This window comes from Nelumbo nucifera, chromosome 1, assembly GCF_055504915.1.
Source record: "Nelumbo nucifera cultivar China Antique chromosome 1, China Antique-T2T, whole genome shotgun sequence".
Taxonomy (NCBI): domain Eukaryota; kingdom Viridiplantae; phylum Streptophyta; class Magnoliopsida; order Proteales; family Nelumbonaceae; genus Nelumbo; species Nelumbo nucifera.
In genome coordinates this window covers 148,555,149-148,580,155 of record NC_142649.1, presented here as the reverse complement: position 1 = coordinate 148,580,155, position 25,007 = coordinate 148,555,149, and the positions used below count along the sequence as shown (strand labels likewise).

The following is a 25,007-nucleotide window of genomic DNA, read 5'->3' as shown; positions in this document are numbered from 1 at the left end:
TATGTTTTTGTTTTTTTATTTTATTTAAAAAATACAAATAAAATAATTAAAATTTACAATCCTATAAGATTCAAACATAATCAACCATATTTTTAAAAATATTAACATATAGACGCATGCATATATATATATAATATAAACGTATGTGTATATACATATGTATTAACGAGGATCCCATGGGACAAGGATTAGGGTCCACGTGGGGCAAGGAGTTCTCTCCCCGTCCCCGCACCGTCTCTGCCAACAGGGATGAAAATTTCCCCATCTCCATCCCCATAAGAGGAAAATCATCCCCATCCCTGCCCCATTTGGGGCAGATTCCCATGGGAATCGGGGAAATAGGAAAAATTGTCATCCCTAAGTTTGATAAACAATCCTATCTAAAATTAATTATTATTATTTTTGTATTGTAAAATAATTATTAAAATTAACATATAAAATATAGATGATTATTAATTATTATATAAAACAATTGTATATTCTTACATATTTCTATTATTTAACTTAACAAATCCCGTACATCGCATGAGCCCCCGCTAGTTATTATATTAAAATGTTAATATAACCCCTCACAATCAATTCCTGGACAATCAAGAGATCGATTAGATGCATTGCCCATTACTCCCGCTACTGTTGCTTCTTTTTTTTTTCCTATTCTTTTACATTCTCTACATAAGTTACAAATCGTTTTCTCTTGCGGAGACATCTCCCATGAGCTCCTCAAGTGAGAATTCATCCTCTTCCATGATTTCTCCATCTTTGCCATCCCAAGGCTCTGTCTTCACAACCACAGGGGCATTCTCCATAGGCAGATTTCCCTTCCCACCTAGCCCAGCTTCTCTGACAAATTCTCTGCAAATCAATTCCATTGTGTTACTTTTGTTCTTTCTTATCAACTTATGACGATAAAAAGAAGGTGGAAAAAAAGAATGAAGCTTACATGATTTGCCCAAGCTCAAATGCACTCCGCAGTGGAACATAAGCTCGTTTCTTTACATTCAGTGCAACCAAAGCAGGATAACCATACCCACCAACACCAATTAGCTTTTCAAGATCTAGTTGCTTACCTGCAGCTGCCCAAACATAGCTGCAACAGACATCCAATGCCAATTCTGTAATTAGACCAGGTTGGGACCTACTAGGATATTAGTATTTAATGATTTTCAGGGTAGTTTGGAGATGATAAGTACTTGATGCAGCCCTGACTAAATCATGTATTGGACGCTGAATCTCATAATGTTGTATTAGGCTCTAAATAACCCCATCAAGATCCTGAATACTTGCCTGTATGGGCTTCTTTTGAACTTCTCTGCAACGGATAGCAAGAGCTCAAGGTACTTACTCCTTCCCTCTGCCTTAGAATCCAAAATGTCGGGGAGGAAAGCAACAAAGCAGATGGAAGATGAACTACACTTTTCTTCCATTACATCCTACATATCAATAGCACAATGAATTTTATACCTAAGTTGGTAAGTTTTACACTAAATAAACTTCTGAGAGTGAAGAAAAATGCTTACTGGACCAGTGAGCTCAGTCACTTCAGGGGGCACCACATTTGTTTCCAGCTGCTCCAGTGCGAATGATTCAATGGATGAAGCAAATCTTGCACCTTCATATTTGGTTGGGCTGTCCTTGTCAGCACCAAATACCAGGATGGTGGGGAATCCTTCCACTTTGAACCTACTCATCAGAAACTGATGAACTCGCTCAATTAGAAATTACCCTGCTCAACAAATCTGCAAACTCAAGCAGGTGCAATGTAGAAAAAAGAAACTGATACTTCATATCTCTTCCTACTTATTGGTTGACACCCATACAGCTTGATATTGTAAAACATCAAGCAGCATATTTTCAGAAATCAGTAAGTCCACATTTTTATGTGGTGTAGTAATCAGCACTGCAAGGTCCGAGCGACAGTACATAAGATCTAGGGTTATGAGGGGAAAATGGTGGCTCTCTTCACAAATTTCCTGGTGCAAATAAAACCCAAATTTGCATGAGATACATGTTATCAATGAGAAAGCTATTTACAAATTCATAACATATTTGTACCACTCAGCTTAGTATACTGTTCCATTATATGAATGGGAAAGTAACTAAAATCAAGGGGCTAGGATAACTAGAGAAACAAGATATAGTTATGTTGTTCCACAGACCAAAATCAAGTTTTCTGTCCAATAGGTGGTTGGATATGCAAACTGGATTGAACAAGGCCAAAATATGAGAAATTTAAATTACCATTTATCTGTAAGAGGGTTTTTTTTCCTTCCCCAATAACCCCTTAACTGACTAAGGTGTTGGCTATGGCACTTTAATCCTTGACTCCATATCAGAAGTAAAACAAGAACTCCAAAGATGCTAATCTCATTAATCATGTAAGCAAGCCTCAAAAGACCTCTCAAAATTCTTGCCCCATGTGATAGAATTGGCAGAATCTCCTGTTCAATGAGGAGCAAGGAAAGCCTCCAAGTGATAGCTAAGACTAAGGAACACCAGCTCCATCAGTCCATCTTAATTGAATCAATCTCCCCAATAGGATGTTTTGGGCTGTTCTGTAATTGCTCCATGATTTGGGGTTTATAGGGTATTTGGGAGTTAAGATTCTTTAGCTCCTTTCCTTGTAATTCTGGTTTTACAAACTATTAATAAAATCCACTGTTATCGATTAAAAAAAAATATCCCCAATAAGATCTGTATGAACCCAAATAATGTTGACTAATTCTTGAGGATTTTTAATTGCCCAAGGAGCTTTCAACCTCAAGAAAGCATCCTCCATGGAAGAAGCATCATAGGTCATAATGATTGGAGAATCAAAGACTACAGAGGAGAGAAAGCTCAGAAAATCATTGATCCAAAATTTTTGAAGAGCTGCAAATTTAGGAGGGAGCAATCCACTTTTGAGCTCTAAAATGAATGCTACAGAACATAAAAAATACTAAATACTAATTGCTAGCAATAGAAAGAAAACGTTGCAGGAAAAATGTAAAGCCTGAGCATATATTTGAATTTGTTATTACCTTTTCTGCATCACAATCGACATGGCCCAGTTTCACCTTCCCCTTCAAGTTGTTTGCAGCTTTCTTCCACTCAGGTGCCAGCTTTTTACAGTGTCCACACCTGGAGAAAAAAGAAAAGTAAAACTGCATATCAGTTAAAAACTAACAAAAATAAAAGGAAGACAGGCGTTAAGAATTTAAAAGCCTATGAATGATGTAGCATTGGAAGGCTATGTGAGCTGTACCCTAAACTTTCCAAAGTGCCAAAATATTACAATGAAGAAATGTTTTGAACTCATTAATGGTAGGGTTATTTGGTATCCAAACTTTAGAAGACAATTATAAGACAGTGAATAGGTGCATTTCTCTGTTCAACAAGATTGAAGAGGAGAAAGCGTTTCGTGATGTTTCAGATGCTAAAAGGAAGGAATGCATAAACAGATGTTTCATGGTAATATCTTATTACAATTCTATGTAATCAGGTGGAGCATTCTGATTTAAAAGGTCTTTGGGGCATCCTAATTCCTCCTAGAGTGTAGGCTTTTGCATGGCAGATAGCTCCAGATAGCATCTTCATAATGAATCGCCAAAAAGAAAGAAAGATGTTTTCATTTGACTGGTTTATGTTAAATGTGCTACACCAATGAAAAAGATGTTAGATATCTATTTATCTTGTGCAGAATGATCAAGTATTTGGTGGGGCTTATTCTTTTCTTTATTTAGAAGACAAGAATGGTAACCACAACATTCACATGATAAAATCTTTATAGCCTCTTCATGGTCATGGATGTCCATTGCAAAAGGCTAGGTGACCCTAAATAGCTGAGACCAACATTGGGTAATAGCCTTTTGATGGCCTTAGACTACTTCTCATGGAAGTGGAAAACAAAGATCTTTTGATGCTGTATTCCTTTGGATGTGTGCTGGGGGTATTTAGAAAGAAAGAATCAGAAAAATCCTTAATGGGAAGCAGAAAGTTGAGAAAGATTGTCATGACATGGGCAATATGATATTGGATTTTCTCAGCCCTGGTTTTTCGTCTACCTTGGGCTTGGGGGTTGAATGATGTAATACAAGAGTCTGATATGTATTTTCCATTTGCTTTTTCCTTTTGATTTACTAGCGCTGACCTGTGCAATGCACGGGATGCTGTATTTCTACTTTTTTATATGTAGAATAGTAGAAAAAATTCTTTTCTTTTTTAGATATTGACCTTCAAACTTTCCTTTTTATATAGCTTATATATTATGATAAGCATATAGACCAACTGTTGGTGGCTCAGTTGATACCTTAGGGGTTGGGGTAATGGGCTACCTTCCATTGTGTAGCCCTATAAAGCCAAAAAAATGTGTTTAGCATGAGATTAATAACCAAGTTAAGAAAAAACAATTTCAAAATTGAACTGATTAAGATAACCAAAAACTCGCATTAAGTTCTTTTTTACTACATTTTATTATTGAAAAAATCTACATTAAATTAAATTAATAAAAACAAAGGGAAAAACCTGAACCCAAGGAAAGGAGCAATGGTTTGTTTAAATTGGTTCACCCCATGTACTGGTGGGCAAATTTGGGTTTTTAGACATTAATTTGGGTTCAAGCTAAGGTTCATTGGGTTGACCCTTAACCTAACCCAGCCTATCTAATTTACACCCTACTTTATTAGGGAGAGACAAAAGGGATTAAGAGATTATTAAGAGAAAATAAGGATTTAATGGGGAAGGGAGATGTTACAAATATTGACTATTAAGGGGAGAGAAAGAGAGAGAGAGAGATTTATTAGAGAGTAAATATTGATTTTATGAGAAATGATAAAGACCATGAGGTTTTTAATGATTTAATATAAAAATAAATATGCACATGTGTGAGAAAGGAGAGGAGGAGGTACGTGTGAACTTTGTGGTGAGAGGACCCTCACCTCCCCTCTTTCCTCTTTCTATTATACATATAGATGCTATTATCTTGGGTCTTACATCACCTCTATTTATGATGTATGATCCTATCATTTTAGTGAAATTTAACTTGAATAAAAGAACCAGAAAAGAATGTGTTTTCTGATGTAATTTAGAGAGAAGAAGAGAAGTCAACCATTCAAAGAGAAGAAGAAGAGAGAAGAGAGAAGAGAAGAAAAAAGAGAAAGGGTGCAGTTAGATATTTCTGGCCGCCCCACTAAATCTTATTTATATTCATGACTTTACAAAAAGTAGAATTACTCTAATACCCCTACTTAAAACAAAAGAAAATAATATGGCCCAACCGGCCCAACTACCATAACTGTAACATAAAGAAATAAACAGTAAAATAAAGTGTGGGGTTGGGACCACATACGCAAATACTCTATCAACTATCTCTACACTCCCCCTCAAGTTGGGAGTAGATATTTGTCATTTCCAACATGCGTAAATCTGTCTCCAACTTGATTTTTGTGACTACTTTAGTAAAGAGATCAGCTAGCTGCATGTTTGAGGCAATATAGGGAAGACACACTTCTTGAGATGCAACTCACTCTCAGATAAAATGTCTGTCCACCTCAATATGTTTAGTCCTGTCATGCTGTATTGGATTGTGGGCAATGTTAATTGCAGCTTGATTATCACAATACAGCATTAGAGGTTTCTCATAGTCAACCCTCAACTCATAAAGTAAAGATCTCAGCCATAACACTTCTGCAACACCATTAGCCATGGACCTGTATTCAGCTTTGGCACTGGAGCGAACAACAACATTTTGTTTATTGCTTTTCTAGGAAACAAGGTTTCCCCCTACAAATGCACAATACCCAGAGGTAAATCTTCTGTCATCAATACATCCAGCCCAATCAGCATTTGTATATACTTCTATCTTCACGTGACCACTATTCCTGAAAAGTATGCCTCTCCCTAGGCATCTCTTCAAGTAAGCAAGTATCCTTTCCACCGCAAGAAGGTGAGTGGTCCTAGGAAAATGCATGTACTGACTAACAACACTGATAGCATATGAAATATCTGGTCGTGTTAGGCAAAGATAAAGAAGTTTCCCAACCAACCTTTGATATATAGCCATGTCCTCAAGAAGTTCTCCACTTTCTACACTTATTTTATGGTTCAACTCAATGGGTGTGTTAGCAGGCTTTACTCTTAACTTTTCAGTTTCTTCCAATAAGTCAAGAATATACTTTCTTTGAGAGATAAGAATGCCATGCTTAGATTGAGCTACCTCAATGCCCAGGAAATAATGTAATTCCCCCAAGTCCTTCACTTCAAATTCCTTGTGAAAATGCTGCTTAAGAGAGTCAATGTCACTAATATCACTTCCCGTCACCACAATGTCATCCACATAAACAACAAGTAAGGTCAAGGAGGAGTCTGTCTTCTTAAAGAAGAGAGTGTGATCTGACTGAACCTGCATGTAACCAAACCTTTCCAAAGCCAGTCTAAACCTATCAAACTAGGCTCTTGGAGATTGATTCAGCCCATATAAAGCCTTCTTCAACCAGCAAACTTTTTTTCCTACTTCTGTACTATAAAAACCAGGGGGTAACTCCATGTACACCTCCTCTTGCAAAGAGAATGCATTCTTGACATCCATATGAAACAGTGGCCATGAGAAATTTGTAGCAATAGATAGTAGGACTCTGATAGTGTTCATCTTGGCAACTAGTGCAAAGGTTTCCATATAGTCTATGCCATAAGTTTGTGTGAATCCCTCTACAACCAATCTGGCCTTATATCTCTCTATAGAACCGTCAACATTATATTTCACTGTAAACACCCATCTGCACCCAACAGGTTTCTTCCTCTCAGGCTGGTCAATTAGTTCCCACGTATTGTTCTTAACAAGAGCATCCATCTCTACTTTCATCTCTTCCTTCCAATTAGGTATCAATAGAGCTTCTTGCACTGTTCTAGGTATAGGAATAGCAGCAATAGACGCCAGGAAAGATCTATAGGATTCTAAGAGACAATCATAAGAAAGTGTAGAGAACACTGATGTGGGCCCCACTGCAGTGGTCCCCACTGTGTTTGTAGGACAGCATGTGTAGTTATTTGTTTCAGTTATAGTAGTGTCAGTTTGTTAATTCAGTTGTTATTTATTTCAGATTTTATTTACTTTATTTATTATGTAAGTACTAAGGGCAGATGTGTCATTTCCATTGTGTACTAAACATAACCTATAAATAATAAGAAAGTGGCGGCGGCAGATCTGTTAGAATCTGTTCCTCCTTTCAACCACTTGTGTTCTCCTGTTCCTCTTCTATTCTCTCTTCTTTCTCACACTTTTCTTCTATTTTGTAAACCTAAAACCTATTAGGATTCAAGACTGATTACAGTCTTGATCTTCTACTTGGTATCAGAGCCTATCTAGGGCTTCTCATGTGTGTCTAGTCCGGCCGACCACATGAGGACTAGTTAGGGCTGGAAGCTTTGAAGAAGTATTCGGTGGCTGAATCTTGGAGATTACCAGGAGAGGTTCACAGCAGTTGAAGACTTGTCGCGGCTTGCAGAGAGTTGGTAATCAGGAAGAAGCAGCGAAGGTTAGGGTTCAGGTAACCCTAGAAGACAGTAAACCGAAAGTACATAAGTAAGTTTTTTTATTGAGTTTTCAGAGACTGCAATCAGTCGAGATAGGTTGAACCTGTCTAGAAGGAGGGGCCGAACTGTGTTCCAGTTTGTTTCTAGGGTTTGACTTGCCGAACTGTGTTTAAGTTTGTTTCTAGGGTTTGACTGTTGGGCCGAACCCTCCCCCCTCTCAGAGGTGATTAGTTTTTAGGGTTTCATATTGCCCTACGATAAGTCCCACTTGTGCGGACTGTTTGGAGAGTGCATCTATGCACTTATTTCAGACCTACAGTTGAAACCCTAATTTTGCTCTCACAGTAGTGGGCCCCACAGTAGTGATTTTAGAAAATAGCATCTCAGATTGACAGGCTGCTTGATACTGTGCATGCCGATTGATTTCAGATCAGATTTGAGTTGATTTCTTGCATATACTGTGATAGGCGATTGTTTTCATATCAGATTTCGGATCAGATCAGATCAGATTTCAGATCAGTTTTGTGTTGGTTTCAGATCAGATTTCAGACCTGCTTGTTTTACTCTGTTTTCTGGTATAGCAGTAGTGGCTCTAACAGTTTGTAGCCACTGATTCTCGATCAAAGATGGAGTTTAAGGGTCAGGGAGAAAGTAGTTTTGGAAACAACAGTTTTGGTGGTGTATCTGAAACCGGGTTTCAGATTACAACTATGAGATTTGATGGGTCAAATTACTTGGAGTGGGCTCAATCAGCCATGATGGCTATTGGAGGAAGGGGAAAACTGGGTTACCTCTTGGGAGATGTGAAAGAACCTTCCAAGGAGGACCCAACATACACCAAGTGGGTTCAAGAGAACTATTTGGTTATGGCATGGCTATGTAATTCTATGCAGCCACATATCAGCCGAAATTTCTTGTGGGAAAGACAGCCAAAGAGATATGGGATGTTGTGAAAGAAACCTATTCCCAACCCCTTAATGTTGCCAGAGCCTATGAGCTGAAGTGTGAGGTGAACAACCTTAAACAATGAGAGAAGTCAATTTTTGTCTACTTCTCTACCTTGAAATCCTTGTGGCATGAGATTGACCATCTAGAGACCCTTGAGTGGGAGAGTCCCAAAGATGCACAGACTCACAGAAAGCAAGTCGAGACGAATAGGGTATTTGAGTTTCTGGCTGGTTTGAATTCAGATTATGACATTGTGCGACAACAGATATTGACAAGAGAAAGTGTGACCCTTTCTCAAGCATACTCCCTGGTGCATAGTGAAGAGACCAGGAGGAAAGTCATGATGCAGCCTCAACCCTCTATTCCAGCCTTGACAGCTATTAAACCTAAGCCAGGGGTGACTCAGAAAGGGACCGGAAGAAGGAAGATAAACGGGATCTGGTATGTGAACATTGCAAGAAACCCAAGCACACAAAAGATACTTGTTGGAAGCTACATCCTCACTTGGTCCCAGCAAAACTAAGAAATAAGAAGGGTAATGCTCATGTGGCCGAGAACACTGATTCAGCATCCTCATCAGGCACATCCCTAGAGACTTTAGCTGCTGTTCGGGCTGCCCTCATACAGTTGGAAAAGGAAGTTGGGAGTTCAGCTCAGCCATCTCAGTCACTATCAGCTCCTGCCACATCTGCATTTGCACATTCAGGTACTCGAGCCTCAGCTTACCATGCTTCAGCTCCAGGTAATACTGACCACTGCTGGGTAATAGATTCAGGTGCATCTGACCATATGACTAGCTTGCCATCTTTGTTCACTTCTTATCACTTGTCCTCTGGCCGAGATAGAGTGTCCATTGCTGATGGCTCTCCTGTTCCCATTTCGGGCAAGGGGGACATCAAGCTATCGGATACTATCTCTTTATCTTCTGTCTTGCATGTTCCTAAACTTGATACTAACCTGCTTTTAGTTAGTAGTATTACCAAACACATGAACTGTTCAGTAACCTTTTTCCCTAACCGATGTGTTTTTCAGGATTTGGAGACGAGGAAGGTGATTGGGACTGGCTGTGAGACGAACGGGATCTATCTGCTTGGAGAGAGTTCTCGTCAGGAGGAGTCAGTGGATAAGAAGTCTTTTGTTTCCCAGTCTGTGAGTTCGGTTATGCTTTGGCATAACCGATTAGGTCATTTGTCCTTTAAGTCTTTGAAAAGTCTGTTTCCTGCTTTATTTGAGTCTGTTGAGTTATCAAAGTTGAAGTGTGAGAGTTGTGAGTTTGCCAAACATTGTAGAACCTCTTATTCTTTAAGTAATAAAAGGAGTAATTCCTCTTTTGATATTGTTCATATTGATGTTTGGGGGCCGTATCATATCTCTTCGATGGGTGGGTACAGATATTTTCTACTGTTTGTTGATGACCATACCCGGTTTTCTTGGGTCTATCTTAAGCACTCTCGGGATGAGGTTCCTGCTTTGACCCAAAACTTCCATCACATGGTTCTCACTCAGTTTGGGACCAAAATCAAAGTCCTTAGATCTGATAATGCAAAGGAATACTTTGCTCAGCCATTGACCTCCTACCTTCTTAGCCATGGAGTTATTCACCAGAGCACTTGCCCTTATACACCATAGCAGAACGGCGTTGCTGAAAGGAAGAATAGGCATATCTTGGAGGTGGCTAGAAGCATTATGTTTACCTCCAATGTACCTATTCGCTTCTGGGGTGATGTTATCCTCCAAATGCATTTTCCTTTGTTATGCACAAACTCAAAAGGGTTATTGCTGCTATGATCCGGTTTCAGGGAAACGGTTTGTCTCCATGGATGTCACCTTCTTTGAGGAGACACCCTATTATCCTAGGGTTTCTCCTCAGGGGAGAGCAGTGAGGCTGGAAGTAGGGCTGTTTTGAGTTTCTTTCCTCAGGGGGAGAGCAGTGAGAGTGGAAGTGGGGCTGTTCCTTTACCTATTCCACTGGATGATGAAGGTTGTAGTGGTGAGGGTGGTCAGAGGGAGCCGGAGTTGAGAGTCTATCACAGGCGATGCAAGCAGGTTGATCCCAGTCATCGGCAGTCCCGGCCAGCTTCAGTTCCTTCTGCGGCTCCAGATCCAGAGCCTACTGAGATACCCCTCACTGTTGCCACTTCCTCTCTTGTGGATGACCTTGATCTCCCTATTGCCATTCGCAAAGGGAAACGACATTGCACCACTTCTACAGCTCACAGCATCTCACAGTTCTTATTCTATGATCGCCTGTCTCCATCTTACCGGTCCTATCTTACTTCCATTGCCGATGTCCCTATTCCAAGAACAGTGCAAGAAGCCTTATCAGTTCCAGAATGGAAAGATGCAATGCAAGTTGAAATGGATGCCCTGTTGAAGAATAATACTTGGGCACTGGTTGACCCACCAAAAGGAAAGAAACCGGTGGGATGCATATGGGTGTTCACTGTGAAGCATAATGCTGATGGCTCTATTGAAAGGTACAAAGCCCGGCTGGTTGCAAAGGGGTTCACTTAGACTTATGGTATAGACTACTTAGAGACCTTTGCCTCAGTAGCCAAGATGGCCACCATCCAAGTTCTGTTATCCCTTGCAGAAAATCATTCTTGGCCCCTGTTTCAGATGGATGTTAAAAATGCCTTTCTGAATGGAGACTTACAGGAAGAGGTTTACATGCAGTTGCCTCCTGGATTCTATGATACTGAGACAGGTAAGAAGGTTTGCCGACTAAACAAGGCATTGTATGGTTTGAAGCAGTCACCTAGAGCCTGGTTTGATAGGTTTAGATTAACCCTTGGAAAGTTTGGTTATGTAGAGGCTCAGTCAGATCATACACTATTCATCAAGAGGGTGGAGTCCTCTCTGACACTACTTGCAGTATATGTTGATGATATTGTGGTGACAGGAAATGACAATCATGAGATTGAGTCCCTCAAACAGCTCCTTCATTAAGAGTTTGAGGTGAAAGATCTTGGTGCACTACGGTAATTTTTGGGTATTGAGGTTGCTAGATCCAAGTAGGGGATTTTTATCTCTCAGAGAAAATATGTTCTAGATCTGTTGGCGGAAACTGGAAAGTTGAGGGTTAAACCGGCTGATACACCCATCGAACAAAATCACAAGATTAGTGCAGAGGGCGAAGAGCCTCTTGAAGACAAAGTTATGTTCCAACGGTTGGTTGGAAAGCTCCTATATCTCTGCCTCACTCGGCCGGATATGAGCTAAGCATTAGTGTTGTTAGCTAGTACATGCACTCCCCTAGAACTTCTCATCTTCTTGCAGCAAAGAGAATATTAGCATACTTGAAGAGATGCCCGGGTAGAGGTATACTGCTCAAGAACAATAATCACATGAGGGTGGAAGTCTATACAGATGCCGATTGGGCTGGGAGTGTTGATGACAAAAGGTCTACTTCTGGATATTGTGCCCTTGTGGGAGGTAACCTTGTCTCTTGGAGGAGTAAGAAGCAGAGTGTTGTTTCCCGCTCCAGTGCTGAAGCGAAATACAGGTCAATGGCTAATGGAGTGGCTGAAATCTTATGGCTGAGGTCACTACTTGAAGAGTTGGGTATTGACTATGAAAAGCCCTTAATGTTGTATTGTGATAATCAGGCAGCTATTAATATAGCCCACAACCCAGTGCAGCATGACAAAACTAAACACATCAAAGTTGATCGACATTTTGTGCGAGAAAGGGTCACATCACAAGAAGTGTGTCTTCCGTACATCACATCTAATATGCAGCTCGCGGATATCCTCACCAAGGCTGTACCAAGGAAGAAGTTAGAGACAGACCTATCCAAGTTGGGAATGATAGATATCTACTCCCAACTTGAGGGGGAGTGTAGAGAACACTGATGTGGGCCCCACTGCAGTGGTCCCCACTGTGTTCGTAGGACAGCATGTGTAGTTATTTGTTTCAGTTATAGTAGTGTCAGTTTGTTAATTCAGTTGTTATTTATTTCAGCTTTTATTTACTTTATTTATTATGTAAGTACTAAGGGCAGATGTGTCCTTTCCATTATGTACTAAACATAACCTATAAATAATAAGAAAGTGGCGGCAGCAGATCTGTTAGAATCTGTTCCTCCTTTCAACCACTTGTGTTCTCCTGTTCCTCTTCTATTCTCTCTTCTTTCTCACACTTTTCTTCTATTTTGTAAACCTAAAACCTATTAGGATTCAAGACTGATTACAGTCTTGATCTTCTACTGAAAGAAACTGGGAGATACAATGAGTAGTGGATGAAGTACAACGGCGCTTCCTTTTATGAATTGCAATTAGGAGATCAAGGTCGTCTGAAGGAGAAGGCTGAGGCTCAACAGTGTTAGGCAAAGTATCTGCAACAATGGAAACAACAATAGGCGTAGTGCCTGGACCTGGAGTTGTAGAAGGTGTTGGGATCGGCTTGGATTGCTGAGGACGGGAATCAACCTGCCTCCACCATTGTCTGTGATACACTCTCAACTCCTTGCACTTCTAACAGCCCTCTTCACGACACTCCCCCTCAGTGACCGGAATAGGTAATGGAACTTCTGGGGCTGAAATCCCTTCCTCACTACTCTTCCCTTGAGGAGAAGCCTTATGATAGTAGGGCATATCCTCAAAAAAGGTGACATCCATGGACACAAAATGTCTCCCCAAAATAGGCTCATAACAGCGATACCCCTTTTGATTTTGTGCATACCCAAGGAAGATACATTTAGCAGCTTTGGGATCAAATTTGGAGCGATGAGGTCCAAGGATTTGAACAAAACAAGTACACCCAAAAGTTTTAAGGGGAATAGTGAACAAGTCCTTGTCTAGATACAGAAGATTGAATGGTATTTTCATGTCTAGAACCCATAAATGAATTATGTTAATAAGGTAAACAACTATATGGATTGCATCTCCCCAGAAGTGTATGGGAACATTAAAGTTGAACATGATGCTTCTGGCTTACCTCCAAGATATGTCTATTTTTTTCTCTCAGCAACCCCATTCTACTAAGGTGTACAGGGACAAGTGCTCTGATGAATGACTCCATGATCTAGGAGATATGATGCCAAGGGTTTTGCAAAGTACTCCTTGGCATTATCGAATCTGAGAGTTTTGATCCTAATTTCAAATTGGGTCAGTACCATCTGATGAAAAGCCTGGGTCGAAGAGGGGACCTCATCTCGAGAGTGCATAAAGTAAACCCATGAGAAACGGGTATAATCATCAACAAATAACAAGTATCTGTACCCCCCATAGCAGGAATATGATATGGTCCCCAAACATCTGTATACACAATTTCAAAAGGAAGATTGCTTCTTTTATTGCTCAAAGAATAAGTTGATCTACAATGTTTTGCAAGTTCACAGCTTTCACACCTCAAACTAGACACTTGGACTGACTCAAACAAATTTGGAAACTGACTCTTCAAAGATCCAAAAGACAAATGACCTAATCGGTTATGCCAAAGGATAATCTCACTCAAAGGATGAGAAACAAATAATCTCCCAACTTCACTCTCCTTCCCATGTGGATGCTCAAGCAGGTAAACTCCATTCGTCTCACGATCAGGGGAAAAAGGTCACTAAACAGTTTTGATTCATAGTAATACTAGTAACTGAAAGCAAGTTAGCACTAAGCTTAGGAACATGCAAAACTGAGGATAGGGAGATGGCATCAGACAGTTTGATGTCTCCCTTGCTAGAAATAGGCACAAGGGAGCGATCAACAATAGATACTTTGTCTCTGCCAGATGATAGACAATAGGTGGTAAACAAGGTAGATAAACTGGTCATATGGTCAGAAGCACCTGAATCTATTACCCAGAAGGGTCTAGTGTTACCTAGGGCTGAAGTATGATATGCTGTAGCTTTTGTACCTGAGTGAGAAAAGGCTGAAGTGAGAGTAGAAGATGTAGTAGCTGAAGGCTGAGATGATGACCCAGAAATACCAACTTCATTCTCTAATTGTGTCAAAGCAGCCTGCACAACAACTAAGGCATCTAAGGATGTGGTCCTTGTGCTGGAAGTGGATGCACTGTTTGTAATAACTGCCACATTAGCACTTCCCTTCTTGTTTTTGAGTCACACTGGCATCAGGTGGGGATGCAACTTCCAACAAGTGTCCCTAGCATGTTTTGGCTTCTTACAATGATCACAAAAAATGTCTCTTTTATTTTCCTTCTTCATTTCCCTTTCCTTCTCCCCTCCAAACTTAGATTTTGTTGCTGCTAAGGCCGATTACATAGGCCGAAGCGGTAACATAACCTTTCTCCTACTCTCTTCACTGTGAACCAATGAGTAGGCTTGAGATAATGTCACACTCTCCCTAGTAAGAAGTTGTTGTCTTACAATGTCAAAATCCGAGTTCAGACCAGATAAGAACTCAAACACTCTATTTGTTTCAATTGACTTTCTATACGTTGCTGCATCCCTCTGACTTTCCCACTCAATAGTTTCCAAGTGATCAATTTCATGCCATAGGGATTTTAGAGTAGCAAAGTACATTGAGACTGGCTTCTCCCCTTGCTTGAGATTATTCACTTCACACTTCAGTTCATAAGCTCTAGCAACATTAAGAGGTTGGGAGTATATCTCCTTCATGTTGTCCCAAATCTCTTTGGCTGTTTTTGCCCATAAGTAGTTTCGGCTGATGTGAGGCTGCATAGAGTTGCATAGCCAAGTCATCACCAAATAGTTCTCTTGAACCAATTTGGGATGTGATATGTCATCCTTGGCTGGCTTCTTTGTGTCTCGAATCACATAACCTAATTTACCTCTAAAGGGTGCGGTTAGATCCTTCTATCCGCCCCACTAAATCTTATTTATATTCATGACTTTACAAGAAGTAGAATTACTCTAATAACCCTAGTTAAAACAAAAGAAAATAAATATGGCCCAACCGGCCCAACTACCATAACTATAACACAAAGAAATAAACAGTAAAATAAAGTGTGGGGCTGGGACTACACACACTAATAGTCTATCAACTATCTATACAATTTATTATTTACCATAAAAAAATTAAACTCTTGAGAGTAGAAATTAAGTTTATTTTAGTTCCAATTAATGGACTCTAATTTGGTGATATTCCATAATCTATATCTTCATACAAGTAAGCATTAGATTTTACTCGGTTTTTTCTTTTCTTTTTTTTTTTTTTTTGTCCTAGGTGCTCAGTTTCTAGTTTAACATAGAACAATTATAGAATTTTCCATATTCAATCATTTATTATATCAGCAAGCAAACAATTGATAGAATGAGTAGGTAATGCCTCATCTTTTGAAATATTAAAAAATTGAATTACTCATTTGGCAATCATGAATGGATGAAAATACTAAGCATGCAAGTTCTTTTTTTCTTGTATGCTTTACAAATCCATCTTACATCATACATCTGCAATACTGCAATGGGACCCACCTGTAATGACAGTTAGGGGACCCACTTGGAATGACAATGCATTTGTAAGGCATGCAAGAAATGAATCTAAGGGATTAGCAATACTCTATATATGAATGGACCACAAAAAATAATCAAAGCCATGACTGGCAAAAGACACATCACACGTTTGTTATCTGAGGAACACTTACCAGGGTGCAAAGAACTCCACCATCCAAAGATCTTTACTTTTAAGTACCATGTCGTCAAAATTTTTAGAATTCAGTTCTATTGATGCACTTGATTTAGATGTCTCACTTGAGCCTCCTGATGCCTTTCCATGAACACGTTCTTTCAAAAGAGCCTTAATCTGTACAAGACTAAAGGGTGTTAGCCATCCCACCATTTCATGGATAATGCTCCAGATTAACATAAAACTAAGAGAAAATCTCAAATACTGAACAGGTAAAACCTTAAGAAAGGCAAGATAGAAAGACTTCAGACACCACCTCAACCCATTTTCCCATACATTTGAAAGGGGTTGGGTTCAGACAGCCACATTTAGACCCCACCCTACTATATACATCAGATTTGGGTCCTGTTGAGATGGGTTTCATCCAACCTGCTGATGTGGCATCAAGATGGTCCTAGAATAGGGGTGATCCTTTATAGTCCAGCCTAGAAATTTCTGGGCTTGGGCCTGGGTTTTGTATCCACAAACGCACACATACATACATATACCCGTACATGTCTTATTTTATATTATATATTGTATATACTTAATACAATGTTTTGCAACCCAAAGGCCCAGAACCTGGCCCATGATCACCCCTATCCTAGAATCACCCTAGTAGTATTCTAGATTTATTTTCCTTTTTCTAATATTCTCTGTCTGCAGAAAATTTCATGCAAAAATTCCATTCCTAGGACCTAGACCTACTTCTGTTGTTCTTGCAAATTTCGTTGGTTGAGGGAGAAGCTGACAAGTTGTTCAATCTGACTTAAAACATTTACAAGTCAAATTGATATTCTTAGATAGCTCCAATAAACTCTACTAAAGCAACAATTCATCTTATTCAGTTATTCCTTTAAATTTCCAGCCCACCTAGCCCCCATACAACTACCTCTTCTACATCATCTGTTAGTTAAATATGCTATCTGGTACATTTTTAACAAAGATGAACTGGACCCAGTTAACTACTGGTTCAAATGCATTACTCAAATTGTCCAAGATGTTGGATCTGATTCCTGCTAATTGGGGTTGGCTAAGCAATGAAAATCTCCCTTAGGACCATGGGTCTAGTTTCCATTAATCTCATCAACTATTTACTGCAATACTTCATTAGGCATTAATTACAAAGTTTGTTTTGTGTATACATATAAAATACAAAATTCTCTTCATTTTAGGATTTTTATCAACAGTTGAACCTAAATAGATTTTTTTTTTCAAGGGGCTTTATCCCTTTGGTTTTGAACCTGAAAATTGCATGCATTTTTTAGCCTCATTAAAATCATCTCTATGGTTTTGAATATCCAGCTTTCAGACAACTAGCCACAGAAATAGAAAGATTGACTGGGAAGAGGGAGAGGTGCTTGATTGAATGGGCCAAGACCCTGAATTCCTGAAAATGGCATGTATCAGCAGCAGTTTATTAATCAGTGGAAAAGAATTCTTTTATGGGCTGTAAATGAATGGTCAACATTTGCATTTTTTTGTAATTTGTACATTTTTTTTTGTATTCTCAACCCTTTGTACACCTTGGTGTGTAGGGGTTTTGATGTAATCTTTTGATACATTTTCAGTTAATATAAATCATACTTTATCTTTCAAAAGAAATCTCTATTTCTATTACAAAAATGGTCAAGATTGATGATGTTGATGGTACAATTAAGAAGTGGATGCCCTAGTAGAAAGTTGGGCAACTAAAAGAAGAAAAAAGTGATTTTAAGAATCAAAGTGTATCCAAGATAATGATGTTAAGATAGATAGGTGGAAAGATTAAGAAGGACAAAAAATTAGCATTCATTGAATTTAAGGATAGCGCAAATAGGTTACATGATGGGGGAATGCTGACCAAAGTGGTCTTGTCACCTAAATACAATGCATATGGCTACTTTTTAAGAAAAAAAAATACAATATGAACAAGTACACGAGAAAAAAAATGATTTGGTGCAACTTGATGGCTCTAAAAGTAAAAAAGCCATTACCCAATGTTGGTCCCAGCTATCTAGAGTCATGTGGGGGGAGGGGGTAGACTGGATATGGACTTAAACTTCAACATTTTCACACAAATTGGCTGCTCTCAAACTTTTTCCACATTCTCACAGATGCCAGCCCAAGTTTTTACCATTACACCAAGCAATGGCACCTTGAAGATTCCAAAAAGTATTACAAGAAACATTACCCATTGTTGGTCCTAGCTACTGGGGTCATGGAGGGGGTGGAGTGGATACAAACTTCAGCATTACACCAGCCACCGGGCAATGATCCCTAAAAATAAAAGAGAAGGGGAAAGGTTAAAAGGACAAGGATTGAAATAACTAGAAAAGAAATATAGGATAGGACTACCAAAAAGGGCATGGGTTGAACTGTTGAAGTAATGAGAAACGATTTAAGGGCTCATAACTTAACAATGGATATTAGCACTGAATAGAGTGGAATGGAAAAAAAGGATTTACATAGTTGAATAGGTGGAACAGGGCTTTAGTTGAGTTGAGTAAATAAAAATAAATAAAGTCCTTGATAAAGTGAAGTGGCAGGATAGGATTTACGTTGCTAGCCTCATTTAATAGGGAAAGGGCTTTGTTGAGTTGATCTGATTTACTAATTACTGCAAATACGAATGCATTTTTGGCCATCACTATATGTCCTATTACAGAGATTATTCAGTACACAGTGTAGATAGCCCATGAAAAAACTTATGTTTTCCCTTGTTCTTTTCATTCTTTTACACATAGTAAGTATTTATGTGCAAATAAATTTACTGCTTTCTTGTTTTGATACTTGGGAATTTCACAGATTCACTACAAGAAGAGAAATGATGCCAGAGGTTGCAGCAGAATAATCAAAGTCATAAGTCAAAAGAGAAAAACAGGCAACCTACAGAAAGAGAACTTCATAATTTCTTAAGCAAACCTGTTGGAGTGCAAATTCTGCAATGCCTTTGGCATCTCTTGCTCCTCGGTAATCTATTGGAGGCTTGCCAGGTGCAAACACCTTTATTGTTGGAAACCCTTGAATCTTGTACTCCTGTATAAAACACAAGGTGCAACATTAATACATTAGAAACAATAGAGAGAAAAAGAATAGAGCAAGATGTGCTTACTGGTGTCAACTAACATAAAACAGAATAACAAATCAAGAAGAAAATAAGAAGATGAAATAGAGAAAACACCAAGATTTAATGTGGTTCGGCTCGGTAGCCTACATCCATAGGAAGAGAGGGAAAAATATCCACTATGAAAACAAGAGATACATGGCTGACCTCTCTACAGATTCACAACAAAATATCCACTCTCACTCAACCCTAATCCCACACAACCAATGGCTTAAATAAGCAAAAGGCCAAATTATACCAAAATTTCACATAGGCCCCTCTTCCTCCCATAAATACATACAAGTCCCAAAATTTATCAACATTACAAATATACACTTGTAACCTCCAAAAACCCAAATACAATCAAATACATCTCTCGACACCCTCCCTCAAACTCAAGGTGGGGAAACCAGCTTGAGTTTGCAAGAAGGATGTCAAAGCAACCTCCACGAAAATAGGTGTACTGTTGAAGCAGTAACCATTAAACTTGAGACGTTGAAGGGGCCTCTTAGAAACCAAAGCTAGATGTTAGAAAGCTGAATGAACTCATGTCGGAAAGCCAAAGTAGAGCCAAGTCATGATTTAGTAATCACCAAACTGAAGTTGGCCAAGGGAAAGCCAACACATATCATGCCAAAGAATCAAATTTAGCCATCAAAAGATCAATCACAATCTCCGAACTGAAGAACCAACCATGCCAAACAACTAGATCATAAAAAATACCAACAGAATTACCAAAACAGAGTTGGCTAGGGGAAAGATTCAGAGTTCATTAATGGAAAGCAAACTATGAACTCCATAAACCAAACTGAGGAATGGGAGTTGGCCAATCGAAAAGCCAACTAGATAAAGTGAATCAAAATCCCATGTCACCGAAGGAGACCAAAACTCCAAGGATTTCTTCAACAATAACTTAAAAATTATGAGCATAATAAAAGATCATTGCTGAAACATTTCGTCAAACATCTTCCATGCAAAACATGTATGAGGCAAACAAACTAGATATTGATCGATTATAATAGATTCATCATTCACCAAAATAGTCTAAATACCAAACCAAGACAAACAAGATCAGACCAAAACTGATCATAACAATGGAGAATCATTATAGAAATTTGCACCATTGAGACATTTTCTTGAACACCAAATAGTCACCTTGAGCTCCAGTATCACATGCTGATATTGATGATCATAAATAGACCAGAGAAGTTGCAGAGTTTCTATAATACTTTTTCGGAAAATTAGAGCTCCCAAACAAAACACCAAACTTGGCTAAATGACCAACAACCATGAACCAACCTTTTAGACAATAAATCAAATAATTGATATGCAACATAGAAATCAGAATTTGCTTGAAGATATGAACTAGTTCAGATAATAGGGAACATAACCCACAAGATGAGGAGGGAAAACATAAATCCTTTCATAGAGGGAATCCTTCCAGAGATCCAACAAAAGAGAAAAATCTAAATAAAGCTTTAATAGCTTTAAAAATAAGCACTGGAAGATGCTCTAATATACCAACCAGATCAGATTTCCTTGCCCAAATGATCCTTTGATCTTCTTTCTCATATAAAAACGACTTGAACTCTAAAAGCTCAACTCTAGATTCCACCAAGTATGAAAGAACCAAAAGAAAATCCAAATCAGATGTTACTTTTTCCTGGTTTCTAAAAGAAGCAACAAGAAACAATATCACCCCTTTCAGAGTCTAGTAAAATTCTAGAAAAATGATGAAAAATGATCACAAATATTCTTCATTGAATGGTAAAAGTCCCTAACTGATTGCTTCATAGATTCAAGCACCACAGACCTCACGTGAACAGTAGTCTCGAATAGTAATTCGATTGCTAGCCTTCCTTAGTTCACCGAACTAATTCCCACACTAAACTTGCTCCAATGCCATGTCAAGTAACATAAAACAGAATAACAAATCAAGAAGAAAATAAGAAGAGGAAATAGAGAAAACACCAAGATTTAATATGGTTCGGCTCGGTAGCCTACATCCACGGGAAGAGAGGGAAAAATATCCACTATGAGAACAAAAGATCCATGGCCGACCTTTCTACAGACTCACAACAAAATATCAACTCTCAGTCAACCCTGATCCCACACAACCAATGGCTTAAATAAGCAAAAGGATAAATTATACAAAATTTTCACACAGGCCCCTCTTCCTCCCATAAATACATACGAGTATCAAAAACTTTATCAGCATTACAAATATACACCTGTAACCTCCAAAAACCAAAATACAATATATCTCTCGACAACTGGCTCATTAAGGAAAAAATCAAAAAAAAAAGAAAAAGAAAAACTCCATATCAAGTAAAGCATAAAACTCCAGTCATCAACACAATGATTATGGCAAGCAGGGGCGAAGTCAAGGGGTGGTGGAGGGGAGCCATGCCCCCTGCCTTAAAAATCCCCACACCCCCCCCCCCATTTATATCTACCTTATATTTTGCTCCCCCACTTATGTTTATTAACACTTTTGCCCTCCCCAATCCATATTTATTAGCTTTTGGCCCCCTAACAAAAAATCCTAGCTCCACTCCTGATGGCAAGGGTGATCAGCCCATGAACTCTACTTTTGATAGCATGGTCCTGTTTGCTAGTTTGTGTTTAGTGTATCTTTTATGTATATTACTTCAAAATATCTCTTTCCCTGACTTAACAAAAAAAAGACCTCTTTCCTTGCTTGAGATCCCTTGCATCTCCATAACTCCACCACAATCAAAGCAACCACTATCGCATAGACATCACCAAAGTGCTAAAAGCATTAGGCAATAGAAAAGTTCATCTTGTCCCAATCAAATAATATTTTTCCAAAAAAATGATCTTGTAACAGTTGTAAAAATTGAGGTGAAGATTTTCTACTGACTTGTCATTTTATTTATTTATTTCTTCTGTCTGATTGCATTTGAACTACGAACAAGGCAACTAGGTAGTTTTTTTCTCTTTCTAACCAGTTTGTTTGAAGCAGTCAGCTAGATCAGGCCATGGAAATAGAAATAGATTCTACAGGTTATAACCATAGTTTTCAAGGCGCCAAGGCGAAGGGGATTGCCTTGTCGCCTATGGATTTTTTATGTTAAAAATATAGATCCTAGGTTAGTTACCTAGGTACCATAACCATATTTCCTTAATAATTATTCACAATTTTCAAAAGAAAAGTATAAAGTTCATATTAAAGTATAGAAAATCAACATATTTATGAGAAGAGAAAGAAGAAAAATAAAACTCAAAAAATATAGGGGCTGAACCCTTATTTTTGTTATGGGAAAAGAAGAAAAGAAAAAGTATTGGTAACAGTAGTAGTAGTAGTAGAAGAAGAAGAAGAAGAAGAAGAAGAAGAAGAAGAAGAGGAAGAAGTAGAAGAAGAATATATGGAAGAAGAAAATGTGCTGATTTTATTTTTGAAAAAGGTAAGATAAATTTATTAGATCAAACTCATAAAAGTACAAAATAGAACCTGCCAACAACCAGGCAGGCCTGAGGGACTCCCATTACAAGCACCAAATTGACTGATTTCTCAGTAAATGAGAAAATGTGCTGATTAAATAAAATTTTAAGTTCTTCCTTACTTATTGGTTCAGGTTTTGAAGTCTTTGAGGGTTCAATACAGCATTTAGCAATGTTTGTGCTAATTAAACCCTAATAAATAAGAAAATAATAAAAAGAAATTAGAATATAAACTCACAAAATGATTATTTTAGTTTAATAATGTCTATTTTATAATTATGATCTCAAAAAAGAATGAAAAAAAAAAGTATTTTATAGTAGAGAGTAAAAAAGTACTTGGCAATTAGGCGAGGCGAGCCTCAAAGGGCGCCTGCCTAGGCATCGCCTTGACAACTATGGTTATAACCAAGAAAAGGGTTTCAAAATGATTACCTACCCTAAAGATTCCAAACACCCAAGAGAGGGATTCCAAAATGACTACCCAGAGAACGGATTAAAATCCACTCAGATAAATAAAAGTTGTCAAGTTGTCCCTTAAACACCCATCCATTTCTAATTCACAACCTGTAATCAACCCAAACATCTGCAATTTAGAGGGCCCAATTCCATTTTTAACCTCCAAATTTCATAAATTCAAGGTCAACCTTGGTTTCTCCTTCAAAATACCTTAATTAACTGTTCATTTCCTCTCTCTTACAACTTACAACTCTTTTCTTTTTCTTATCATCTAGAAACACCACTTGCTGAAAGAATTGCACCTGAATTTGCATTAGAAGAACAAATCCAGAAAAGTTAAAACACATTGCCATTTTTCTCTATCGTCGTCACCATATACAACCAGTCCACAATCTCCAATCTCTTGATAAAAGAGTATGACAAAATCCCTAGATTATGGCACTTAAAAACAAAATCTTGTTTTTGGTTGAAATCAATATACAGAAAGTTTTGTATACCAAACCTGAGCAAGTGATTTGTGTGCATCAGCATCAAGAGCTGCTACAGTGGCTACACCTTTCAATACAGTTGCTGCCTTCTCCCATGTGGGCGTCAGAGCTTGACAGTGGCCACACCATGGTGCGAAGAACTCAACCAGAACAACTCCATTTGAATTCAAAACCTGTCACCATTCTGGGTTTCAATTACAAAACATCATAGCATTGAAGGCTAGATGATCTTCCTATCATCATTCAGTTTAGATGCCTTAACCAAAGAACAATTTACAGAACAAAGTCAAGCGTGTAATACAGACTGCAGAGAGTATACCAGTATGGTACTTTCTATATTTTCTTTACAATACCTCTTGCAGATTATTCCCAACTCAGATGAATTGGATATAATCATCACTTTATTTTTTATAAAGTCAGTGCCAAAAACTACAAGCAGTAGGAGTCTGTCAGCCCGACCACCACTGGTAACTCGAGATATGTTTTTGAATAATTAATAGTGGCGTCAGTGCCACAGTAGGAGTTATGTGCTATGTTATAATTGGGCAACATTTTTCCTTGTTTATAAATACAAAAAAGAACGACAATGCATCATTGAATATAGGAAAATAACTACCAGTCCACCACTTCTAAATTCACGGCATCGCTAAAGTCTAAATAGAAATGGTCAGACACACAAATAGCAATTAACAATAAAAAAGGAACGAAAATCCATATTCCAAAATCAGAAATGTCACAGAAAATCCAGATCTAAACATTACAAAAAAAAAAAAAAAAAGCTAACCATTATATGGAAAATGGATGAACTACTATTTCATCGAATGGGGTAGTGATAAGTTTGACGTAAAATTAAGTCACTTTTTTCCTCCAATGGGTGCGTAAATTTCTTTTTCTTTTTTGTTCTGAATTATTATGCAATATAAGTGTTGATATATGGTATGAAAATGCAACGAAATAATGATAAAGTGTCGATCAATTACCTTGTTCTTGAAGTTGGAAGGATTTAACTGAACAACAGGAGATGAGGGTCCATAGAGAGCATCCACGCGAGCTCCGAGCTGGACGAAGAACAAGAAGAGAACGATCAATGGTGGTAATGGCGGAGACATCCTCTCTGTGACTCTGTCTCTCTTTTCTTCACTCAAATACACTTCCTTTCGCGGCCAAAGTTCAGAATAAAAAACCAAAACCTCTGGAGATCCCTTAGTTCTTGTTGTAAAAGACTATGTTCGTGACTGCTGGACACGTGCATTAACCAATGAAGATCATCCAGGTGTCAGGTAAAATTTACGGAAATTATCGGTAACTACCATCAGCCACGTTATGATTTTTTCTAGCGAAGTTTTGATGAGTTGAGATATTCTGCGAACAAGACATCCATAAAAGTGGGATCTATTATGTATAAGATGCGGTGTGAGATTATGTTGATAGAGGGTTGGAAGGTGTTTTGTTGGCAAGTGATTGGAATTGCGTTTTGAT

At 38.4% G+C, this 25,007-nt stretch overlaps 1 protein-coding gene across 2 annotated transcripts; it reads right to left on the bottom strand.

Moving 5' to 3' along the window:
- Nucleotides 1-477: 477 nt before the first annotated feature.
- LOC104606513 (protein disulfide isomerase-like 2-3) lies at nt 478-25,007 on the bottom strand. 2 transcript variants are annotated; one of them, XM_010271758.2, is made up of 9 exons: nt 24,509-25,007; nt 23,543-23,701; nt 18,939-19,052; nt 16,015-16,172; nt 3,018-3,117; nt 1,518-1,694; nt 1,285-1,430; nt 941-1,087; nt 478-852 (listed from the first exon to the last, which is right to left on the bottom strand). In XM_010271758.2, exons 1-9 carry the CDS (start codon nt 24,635-24,637, stop codon nt 678-680), a joined length of 1,305 nt encoding a protein of 434 aa, XP_010270060.1. In that variant the 5' UTR covers nt 24,638-25,007; the 3' UTR covers nt 478-677. The 2 variants fall into 2 exon arrangements, with proteins under 2 accessions (XP_010270060.1, XP_088750786.1); XM_088894660.1 differs by lacking the exon at nt 23,543-23,701 and having other exon boundaries at nt 24,509-24,964.

Coding starts and splice junctions, on each gene's coding strand:
- LOC104606513 (XM_010271758.2), bottom strand. CDS start 24,637: ATGTCTCCGCCATTACCACCATTGATCGTTCTCTTCTTGTTCTTCGTC. Junction 19,053..23,542: donor CACACAAATCACTTGCTCAG/GTTTGGTATACA, acceptor TGTTTTATACAG/GAGTACAAGATTCAAGGGTT. Junction 16,173..18,938: donor CAGAATTTGCACTCCAACAG/GTTTGCTTAAGA, acceptor AGTCTTGTACAG/ATTAAGGCTCTTTTGAAAGA.